The 11576-nt window shown below is 40.1% G+C and overlaps 1 protein-coding gene across 1 annotated transcript; it reads right to left on the bottom strand.

Moving 5' to 3' along the window:
* Positions 1-1315: 1315 nt before the first annotated feature.
* LOC109704674 (E3 ubiquitin-protein ligase RNF170-like) lies at positions 1316-6075 on the bottom strand. Its single transcript, XM_020225437.1, has 5 exons — positions 5957-6075; positions 3871-4070; positions 2990-3091; positions 1531-1582; positions 1316-1459 (listed from the first exon to the last, which is right to left on the bottom strand). The coding sequence occupies exons 1-5, from the start codon at positions 6045-6047 to the stop codon at positions 1347-1349; spliced, it is 558 nt and encodes a 185-aa protein (XP_020081026.1). The 5' UTR covers positions 6048-6075; the 3' UTR covers positions 1316-1346.
* Between the last annotated feature and the right edge of the window lie 5501 nt (positions 6076-11576).

Genomic DNA, 11576 nt, shown 5'->3' on the forward strand with positions numbered 1-11576 from the left:
GTAAATATCAAAAATCTAAATAAAACAGTATGTATATGATTTATTCCCAAAAATTGAAACAAAATGCAAAATTTTAGATTAGATTTATTATCCGTGAATAATTCACATATGCCGAATTATTCGGCCAAAAAACGCGCTAAATTTTTAGATAAAATTTATTTCCAAATTATTGCCCAAATTATTCGCGAATTATTGAAAAACTTTATGGACTTCCAAAATATATAGATCAGAAAAATATAAAGATGGAGATGACAATAAACTTTGCTATTATTTTTTTTACTTAATCTATTTTATTTTATAGCTTTCTATTTTTATATTCTTAAACATATATAACTATATATACTAGTAGCATAAATCTAGAGAAAAAAAAGCTTAGTTTAATAATCAATTTTTTTATCCCGAAATTTTAATTGGTGAACATAATATTTCTGTATAAATTGAATATCTGAATAACTAGCGAACTCATTTTTTAAACCGTATTTTTCAACAACTTTAAAAATTGAGATACGAATTTTATTCGAATTATACCCGTACCAAATTTTTGTCGAATCTGAATTAACAAACTACGCATCTCTGTTTCACATCAGAGCTCTAGGAATTAAGCATCTGATAAACTAAACTTAAATATTTCAAACTATTACTACGGGGTGAAAATTTAGAGCTTTTACTTCCATAGTTGATAGGACCGTGATAATCAGTTCGATCGGTTGATCCGGTTCAGTTTAGTAAGTAATTTGGCTCTTTTTTATTGTGCATTTTGAGAACTATACCAACCAAAAATTAACTAAAGTTTAGGGAAAAACAAGGGAAATTTATTGATTTGATACACAATTATTAGCTATCAGACTATGATTGAACAGCTACCAACAGTGTTTAACCACTACATACATCCATCATATGAAAGAAAGGGACAAAGTGAAATGGTCTTGTAGTTAAAACTCGTTTCTTTCATTAGCATATCTTTGACAGAGTATTGGTTATAGAGAAATGATAGCGATCAAAGTAAGATAAAAGGAATTTTAATGGCTTCTAAAGGCTACACAAAATTGGTTATTAGAAACATCACACAAAGAGAGATAGAGAGAGAGAGAGAGAGAGAGAGAGAGAGAGAGAGAGAGAGAGGGAGTTTTGAACTTTTTCTCCTCCCTCCCTTTAGGAAAAGAAAAAAACAAAAAAGGTTTTCACAAGTCACCCCTTTAGCAGTAAGAAATTCTGCGTAGTAAATGTGGCAACTCTAGCTATGTGTGCATCACCCTATATATGTGGATTTTTCTTTTTTTCTTTTTCTTTTCAAGTGGCATGTTAAAAGAGTGTTGGCAAAGAGGGAATAAGAAGAGAAGGGTTTTTCAAAAACCTCCATACCGGAGGAGAAGTGCCGAGCGGTAGATCGAAGCGATGTGGACGAAAACAAAGAGCAAGACGAGCGCATCGTCGATCAATCCAACGGGTCCGAAGATTCCTATACATGTAGAAAAATTTATTAAACATCAGCATATGTGCGCTGAGATTCGTAATATATTGTGTGATTACTTTCGGAGAAAACGTCGATCGGACTCAGAATGTATAAGCAACCAAGAAGTACCTGCAAGTTAGAGAACAAACATAAATCATCTGAATATTCACCTCACGTTCCAGTTAAGTAGGAAAATATTTCGAAGATGTTTAGCTGAGCTAATTCATTGTAGGGGCTTTTACATAGATGTCCCGGTGCGAAGTTATATACCCATATGAAGATATGAATTTGTTTTTTTTTATTAACCATGGGATTGTAGTTCGAAAAATACTTCATGCAATACATGTGGGAATGTGAGAAAATAAATTTCAGAGGGGCATTTAATTAAGTACAAACGTGTACATATATGTAAGAAATTAAGTTGTTGAAGGGCACGAGTGAAAGTTCAGATTCATGTTGCTTAATGAATGAAGCAGGTAACTTGCTATCTTTTTCTCAAAAAAGAAAGTTCAGATTCAGTAGAGATTTATATGTTAACAGATAATATTGCAGGGGTAAATGTGCTAATATCTCCAAACGCATCAAGGATTAATACAACTACGTTATTTTGTTGTATATGATATGTTGAATATGGAATATTTGAACTTGAGCAAGTCCCAAAAGGAGGGTATGTTGCATGTAGGGGTGGCAATCCAGCTCGCCGTTCACGAGCCAGCTCGTGTTCAGCTCGAAATGAGCTCGAGATCGAATCGCTCATTTAGTAAACGAGCCGAACAAGAGCTGAATTTTTTGGCTCGTTTAATAAACGAGCTGAACACGAGCTGGGGTTAGCTCGCTCGTGTTCGGCTCAATAACAGCTCGAATACATATATTTTATATTTATATAACTTATTTAATTTATATTTATATATATAAATAATTGATTATATATAATATATTTTTTTATTATTTAATTTTTAGCAAAATAAAAATATAAAGATGAGCTCTATTATAAAAAGACTTATTTATATGTAAAATTTCAATTATTAGATCAAAGTCTAATGGATAAGATTTTATAAATTTATTTTTTATATATATTCAATCTAATCCTTTTAACTTATTGTTCGTTGGCCAGCTCGTGAGCCGGCTCGTGTTCGGCGAGCTGAATTTTTTCGCTCAATATTTTAACGAGCCGGTTCGTGTTCGGCTCGTTTACACCCCTAGTTGCATGTATGCGAACTACAGAGCACATAAATTGAACTGCGCAAATATACCCCTGCAGAGTTATTATTTGCTTATGTATCCTTAAAAAACTTGTTTAATATTTGCATGCATGCCTACGTCAAGGTATCTATGCAGATAATATATAGGGTAACAACTCAAAATAAATAAATAAATATAATTTGGTTAGATACTCCTAGAAAGGCATGCGCACAAATAATCAAAGTTCACATTAGTATGCGTGCACAGACCAACTTCGCAGCAGTATTTGCAATTTCACATATTCACAGGGGTATATATGCCAAAAGGAAAAGGCGAGAAAAGAAAACGCTTAACTGTCATGAAGACTTGAACATGAAACAGAAGAGGAAGCGAGCCTTGAGGATCCATTAATTCTCTGGACAGCCTCTGAATATAGAATGGTAGATCCATCAAGCACTGCAATCACAATAAGATTTATGATCTGAATTTCGAAAGTGCATTTACTTATCAGGCTCTTAAAATAAATAAGAGAATTGTTGATGCAAACTTTTTTTTTCCCGAAAATTAACAAATACTCCTTTGATTAATTGGAAACATCTATACGGTAACAATAAAGTAAACTAAGAAGGTCTATATATACAATGTTATGGATATACAAATTTATACACATATAAGAGGAAATAACACAAAGATTTAGCAAGAGCTCAAATACACTAAAAACAATACAATAGGGAAGAGATGCAATCCTTTGGTTCTCAGGAAGAAAGTAGATACCGGCTTTCTATAACAAGATGACCATGAACTTGATGTCTTCCGTCATTACCTCAAGTTTTAAACGATATATATTTACAATCAATTAGCACCCACAATTAATTAATGAGACATGCATCAAAATGTAGTTTTCCTATTTTTTGAAGTGAACCGCCATAGGGTGATTCCGTATGGATGTAGCTAACCCATTGATCAGAATTAACACATTAAAATAACAAAGCGATCCACTTGTTAACCCCAAAAGATGAAATACTCTAATGAGCAAATAGTCACTTGCCTAGATAAATAAAGAATCAAATGGGAAATGAGATATTCACAAGATGCAAAACTTTTGCTCTTATTATGCAAATCTTTAGGCTATTACTCTAAGTAGATTTCTCAATACAGTTCTAAATTTTACAACTGTGTTTAGAATAACTCTCAAAATTAACAGAACATTGTTGAGGGTACAAGAGACATTACACCTGAAGGAAGCCTTGTGAAGATCTGCCGAAACGGCTGTTGTATTTCTCAATCCTCTCCATGACCAAACTTGCTTCAGAATCATAGCGCCGCCACAATGCATCCTCAGATGGTATGAGCAGAGTTATAGGACGATGGCAAGTGGGACAATTGCACGGCCTAAGGGCCGATCCATGGTGCCAAACCCCCAGAATGCAGTGCCCTGATAAGGCATATGGGTTTGTCAGAAAACTAATATAACTTTCTATGAAGAAGGTGAAAAGTACAGTCACGCCTTAAATATAGTTCATTTGAAATCAGGTTGTGGAGCTTCAGTATTTTCGATTTGAATCTCTTGACCAGCTTATTATTTAGTTTCAAAAAATTCCATTAAAATTGGTCAAAAGTTAATGATTATCATTGAAAAAAGGCTGTTCAGTTTTCTGTCCAGCATAATTCGGTTTTACAATATGTTCTTGTCAAAAAGTTGCAAAGACCATTAAGTTTGAGGGAATTTTCTGATCAAGCAACATAAAATCCAAAAACTGCAAGTTCAGGGACCATCCGAGATGGCCTGTTGTAGGCAGTGTAAGCCCATGTGTTTTTTCCTATCAAGGTAAGTGCATTTATATGGATCATAAACACTACTTGCTCTATAGTCACTATGTCTCCTAAGATATTAGAAAAGAAATTCGCCACATCATGTCCGCTGTGAGCAACAGAAAGGTAACAAATTGGATTAGTTCTACATCGATTGTGATGCAATGAAAAGGCAAGTTAGATTATCTACATTTAATTTATTTAATTTAAAACTATGACACTTGTGTCTTTACATACTTGACCCCAAATAGAAGAATCTAAGTCATGCCTACCAATACTCAATAAAACAAAAGAAACAAAGGTAATCTAAAGAGTGCATTGGACAAAGTTTTATGACATGATATTGTGTATAATTACCTCAACATCACCTCAACATCCAAACTACTAGTTGTTTAATGTCAAAGCTCATGCTAAGGATTTACTATGCAAATGATTTCCACACACAATTGTGTGCATAATTACAACTCTCCCCCTAGTTTGACCAAGTTTTGTGACATAAAATTGCATTCTAAGAATTAATGACTTTTCCTTTATACTAATCAAGCTAAAAAAGGGCATGATAAAACCATGAAATATGTCATATAGCAACCCTATTTGGCTCTGTTAATAATACTGTCAAAGTCCTGTTATCAAGAACTACTGGTATAAACACTAACTGCTTCCCAGTGTAGAAAAGCTGCTCCTGAAACCAGCCCAAATAGGAACTCAATCTGTAGCCAATCAAATAAATAGGGAATATTAACTCAACTTCTACATGAATTCCTCCCAAATAGGCAGGCACCCTAAAACCTCTTGATCAAGAGATCTAAAGATGTCAAAAAATCGAACATGTGCATCTTGATCCGAATCGAAAAGATCAGAGAATGATTAAAGGAGAGCTCATCTAGCAAGCCTGAAACAGCATCTCCTCCGGAGCTATTCACATTCGCTCAAAATCACTACCACTACCACAAGAATAAAGAAGAAAAAGATCATGATCACAATGATCTACACTACAGAATCAGGGCACTGGAGTAGAATTTGATTCTGCCCAATTAAACCACTACCATCATCTCAATCGAGACATCAGAGTACCGGTTCAACTCATCAACACACAAACACTGGAAACGGGATTAAACGCCTCATTTACACACATTCGATTAAAAAATCACTACGATTACCGAAATAAAGAAAGAAGAAGAAGAAAAAGAGAATCTACACTACTAAATCAAGCAAAGTGGAGAAGAATCCGATCCCGTACAATGAAACCGCCAACATCATCTCTATCGAGGCATCGGAGAAGCGATTCAACTCGATCCAAATCAAATTTTACGAAATCCTCACCCCCACAACCTCCGAAAACGAGATTAAACTCCTCATTCACCCGAATCCGACCAAGATCGGTGCGATCAACGAAAGGAGAGCGACGAAGGCGAAGAAGAAGAGGATCGATTGCTACGGAACTAGGGCAAAGCGGAGAAATGTAGAGAGAGGGAGAGAGAGAGAGAGAGGAGGGTTTGGATTCGATACCGCAGAACCAGTGGGAGCAGTTCGCTTGGTGGGGGAGCTCGATCTCGTCGTTGCACACCAAGCAGCGGAGGTTCCCGTGAGCCCGATCCATCGCCCCTCTCTCTCTCTCTCTCTCTCTCTCTCTCGTTCGAGCGCTCTCGCTCTTGTTCCCGGTCTCGTACTCTCCGAGTGGGTACTATTTATAGAGGTTTGTGGCGGGAGAATATATTATTGGTGCGTCCGCGTGGTTGGAAAAAAATTTACAAAGCCCCCCTGCATTTTATCATTTTTGTAAGCAAGAGCCTTATATTTTTATTCTTTCTTGGGTCAATTTCATACAGGTCCCTACAAATATAGTAAATTATACATATATCTCTATAAAATTCAACTTTTATATGTTGTCATCACAAAAGTCCTGATATTTTCAAATATGTCCCTGCCGTTAAGATTCCTTAGAAAAAATTAGTTAACTATAGGTAAAATACTTAACCCTAATTAGTTAATGAGATGAATTGACCTTTTTACCCCTCTTCAATTAAGATATATTTGTGATGGTAAAAAGATTATTTCACTTATAAAATAAACAGTGCTTTAATGGTAACAAACCAGAGGAAGATATTTAAAAACATCAGGACTTTTGTAGGGATAATATATGAAAGTTGGACTTTGTAGGGATATATTTATAATTCACTATATTTGCAGGGACTTGTATGAAACTAATCCTTTATTTTTTTGACAAATTAGTTCTTTCAAACTTTATCAAATAGTCCAAAAGATTTCTCTGTTTAATTAATGTTATTTATTATACAATTTGTCAGCTATATGTATTGCATATAGTTTTATACATCTTCAGGAGACAAAAAATCTTAGTTTTAGTATTCTTACCTGTAAAAGAAGCGATAAAATTTGAGTTCAATTCAATTGATTCTTCGATTGTCAAAAATAATTATCAAAATTAGAAGTATATTTATATATATTTGAAGTCATAAAAGATTACGTGCACGATATTTGATAAAAATAGTTGTGCAATTAATAAGTTCACTTGAGAAGATAAGCTTATTGAACTTAGATAAAATGTAGGAGATGTAATTGCCAAATCGATAAATTACGCTTTTGGACCTTAAAATGTGAGGCGCGTGATCATTTAGTGCTCAAACTTTAATTTGTAGTAATTTTTAATTCGAACTTTCTAAATTCTTGCAATCAAATCCTGTAATCCAATTTAGTTGACTAAATATTGATCTGTCGCTAATATAGAAGTAATGTTGCAATGTTATGCTTGATGACACAGCAATAATTAAGATGTCATATTATTTTCACGTCATCAACACGTTAATTTTAGCTAACTAAATTAAGTTGTAGAGCTTGATTGTAATAATTTAGAAAGTTCAAGCGAGAAATTGTTACAAATTGAAGTTTGAGAATCAAAGTGTCTCGTATCCTATGGTTTGAGAACCAAAATTGTAATTTACGCTAGCGAAAATTGAAAGTAATAGTCTCCTATTTGCAAAAAAGCTAAAGTTGAGAGGGTCTCTATACTTCTTTTGCTAACTCCTCTTCAAAACTCTCCTCGTCAAGTCCCGGTCCTAACTGAAGCTAGAATACTAGGGCGGCTATGCCCCCTAGGCCACTGTACTATTAATAGCGTCAAGTCATTGGTTCTATTAGATTTTTGGCTTTTGGATTAAAGAATTTACAACTATGATGATAGTGATATTTTAGGATTGAATGGATGGTTGGTTGAATAGTATGATCTAACATGTGAAAATGATCAAAGGGATAGATCTAACGGTGAAAAACTTGATAGAACCAAGTGCTTGATGCTAATGATAATGTTGAGACATTTTGATCAATAGTGGGTCTATTTATTTTACCGAAAGTGAAGTTTAAGTTGACGTAGATTTTCAGATAAACTAAAGTTCATGAAAAAATTACTTTCCTTTTATTGCTTGTTTGCTTGGAACTAAGTTCTCGCAATCTTTTTGTTTGTCAAATACAAAATGAATGAGGAAAAGAAGAGAGGCATGAGTGGTACGTGAATTAATATTTTATTTTTTTTCCTCACTTTTTTTCTCTATATGTAAGGACTGAGATTTTTGACAGTGCAACTAAACTCTCTGTTGATGATGTTTATGTGTGTAATTTAATTACATAAGCACTCGTCAAGTTTCAGGAGAAACTGAGCTAAAATGGAGAAGATACGCGATTTTTAGTTTTCACTTAAGTGAATAGTAACTCCGGTTTTCCGGAGAAGCCACAGAGTAGAGTTGGCCTCTGGTGCGTATCGGACTCCGTTCATATCAGTCCAATAGCTCGTTTCGACCGGTTCAACTGTTCTGGAACTAGTGGCGCTGACGGATTTTGAGTTTGACGCACGGATTTCGAGAAAATCCAAAAATACATGTTTTATATGTATTTTTGTGTTATTCATTCTGTTGGAATTAAAAGTTGGATTTTGTCGCGAATCCGTGGTCGATCGAGGTGAACCAAAATCGTAGCATTGTTGTCTCCGAGGTGCTGATCGCACTGGCGCAATCCGTTCGCAAATCTGACGGACGGATCTACGGAGATCGCACGTTGATCGAGGAGAGGTCGGTGTTGGCAAAACGGTATTTTCGCAAAAGTCGCGATATTTTATGTACCGTTTCGCGTGAGATCGCACGTGGAGGGGCATTCGTGTGTTTTACACGTACTGTGGACGACTTAGTTTAAAATATTGAGTTTTCGTGGGTTTTTCCGCAATTTGAGCTTTATATATATTTTTGTTTCTTAGGGTTTGCTACTGGAAACCCTAACCCTAGACCATAGCCGCACCCCCCCTGCCACTCCATCTACCTCCCCTACCCTAACTGCACGTACCCCGGCCGCCGGCGTGCGTCTCCGGCCGCCGGAGTTAGCTACTTCTCCTCCCTCTCCATCTCTCTCTCTCTATTTCTCTCTCCACCCCTCTGTTCTTTTCGGGTTGGAGCCTTGGCCGAGGCTGCATTGCCTCCATGCACCCTGCCAGCATCACCCCGACCTCGTCGGAACCTTCCCCGCCGGCCACCGCCGCCCAGAGCGCCGCTGCTGCTGCTCCTGCAGCCTGCAAGCAGCCCAGGCCGAGCTGGGTTGCACCTGCTGCCCGCGCGCCACCACCGCCTGAGATCTTCCCCGCCGCCGTCCCCGGAGCCTCGGCGACCTTCCCCGCCGGTCACCGCCGCCGCTGCGGGCCGCCGCCGCCGTCTCGGCCAACCATGGCCGCCCCAGACCCGCTCGGGCCGAGGCAAATCCGCGGCTTCTTCCCCGCGCCGCCGCCGCTTGAGGCCGCACTCCTGGCACCCCTTCGGCCTCCTGCTACCCTCCTCCGTCGCCCCTGAGCCCCTCGCCGACCGCCGTGGCCGCCTGTGCCCGTGGAACCCGAACCCTTGTTGGTGCGGGCTCGGTTTGCTCCGCCGTCGCCACCGCCGCTCCCAGCCGCTATCTGAGGTGAGCATCGTGCTCCTTCCCTCCCCCGCACCCATCCCTGGCCCCCGCGCGCGCCGCCGTGTCGCCGGAAGCCGGCCGGAGCAAGCTTGCTCCGGCCAAGCCCGAAATAGGGCTGTTTTTGGGTTGTTTGTTGTTTTGAGCGACCCGGGCCTCCCCGATCCCTACGGAAGGGAGCACGGTGATCGTGGCAAATTGCTGATCATCGTGCTCACCTTAGATTCTGTTGGGGAGACTCCGCTCTGCTGTTTTCGCTGTGTCGACCCCGTGGAGCCTGTTTGGCCGCTGTTTTGGGTTTGCGCGCGCTTATCCGGCGATCCGAGGCTGTCCTGATGCCCCCGGAGGTGAGCACGGTGATCGTTGGTCTGTGCCGATCACATTGCTCACCTCACTTTGGATCAACAGTGTCGGGTTTCAGCCCATGTTGGACGCGATCTTCCCCGACTTGGCGCGCTGTAGCCCGTTTCGGCAGAACTTCGGGTGATGGCTCCCCGCGAGCTTCCCACCAGTGACCTGTTGCGCATTCCAGACCGCTTACGTATTTGGTGGAGCACGCCTTCCGGCACGCTCGAGACCTGCGAGTCGTGGTGTCTCGGCGGAACTTCGAGCGTTCTGCATCAGTTATGTAGTTTCAAAAAGGGTTTTAGAAGAACGAGGTCATGGAGCCGCCATTTACATAAAATAGAGTGGAATTTATGGTAAACGTAGGGGCTTTGTGCAATTTGTACTCCTTGTGGCTCTGTGGCAGCGTGTCACACGGGTGTAGGTTTTTTATAAATCATATGGTACTGATTTGTCCATGATCGTGCTGGCTTTCGTGGCACAATCGTATTTAAATGGTCGAATTTCGTTGCTTTTGTTTCTGACGTCACCACTTCGTGCGAAAAAGACGGCCAGATTATCGGTACCTCTGGATTACCTTTCCCGAGATCTCAGATTACTATAAATCCGGTGAAAACCAAAATCAAGTAGGTGCGGGTCGTGATGTAATTTGGTGGTAGTTCGGCTTATTTCACTTTTGTTTGGAGCTGTGTCGACTTCAGATTTATATTTTGAAAAGCTCTCGGGAACAATAGACCGGATAGTGAGCGACGAGTACTCCTGTTGTTCCTGCGTTTTAGAGATCTTGAGACTGTGTCGAATTAGACACGTCAGGAACCCGGATCGAAAAGATTATCGACAGATATTGTTTTCGACACGGAGAGGTTATGTTCAGCTGCCATGCATGCACGATTATTTATGTTGAGTAGCCAGCCAGGGTGACTCGTAGCTCGATGTCGTAATTTGTTCCGGGACCAGGGTTCGATCGGGTGGCTGGCCCGGCATTCAAGCGGAGTTATACCCCTTGGTGCGATTATGCGCCGGTAATTCTCCGAGGCTCATTACGGCGATCTCAGGTTTGAAAACCCGATCTCCAGTTGGGTTTTGCTGTAGCGTTGTGGATCTTAAGTGATTATAGCTGTGGTGTTAGTACATAAGCCGGTGGCCTTCCTTAGCGTCTGGTTTTGACGTCCTTTTGCAGTTCAGGACACAGATCGGCGCGCGCAATTGGAGATACCGTGGTGAAGGCGTCTTATGTCGGACGTCGGCGTACAGTGTTGTGACGCTCGGTGATGGTTTCCTGTACTCTAGTTCTCCATGTTTAGTATCTGCGAAATTTTCTTATATATATATCTTGATACCGTTAAGTGTTATGAGCTTGCACTGGCCCCCCGTTGTTTTTATTATACTCGCTACTTCTATATGATTTCGGTGTGCTCTTAGTTACTAGGGTAGGAGTAGAGTGAGTTTAGGTGCATACGTGGATCCCGGGTGACCTGATTCGGGCCGATTTTTCCGGTACTCGTTTCGAGCCGGTGACCTAGTTGATCGGTGATGTGGTTTGGTATCTGGTACATCGCATTACTATGCTGACTTTGACCTGAGGATTTGCGCGGCGAGTCGGTTGTTGATTATGTAGGTGGTGCTTGGGTCGTATTGTCTTGACGTGCGTGGCAGTTCCAGGATCAGGTTGGAGGGTGCGGGGGGGGGTGTACCCTGAGGGATCGCGCTAGGGAGTTGGGGTCGGGCTGGCCCAGTGTTCCGCGGCTGCGGCTGAGTTTGACTAATTACATGCAGTTTAATTCACTCCCATGTGACTTTAGTCTGACGATCGCGGGTTCTTTGCGTTCTTACAGAA

The sequence above is a fragment of the Ananas comosus genome, unplaced genomic scaffold, assembly GCF_001540865.1.
Source record: "Ananas comosus cultivar F153 unplaced genomic scaffold, ASM154086v1, whole genome shotgun sequence".
Classification (NCBI taxonomy): Eukaryota; Viridiplantae; Streptophyta; class Magnoliopsida; order Poales; family Bromeliaceae; genus Ananas; species Ananas comosus.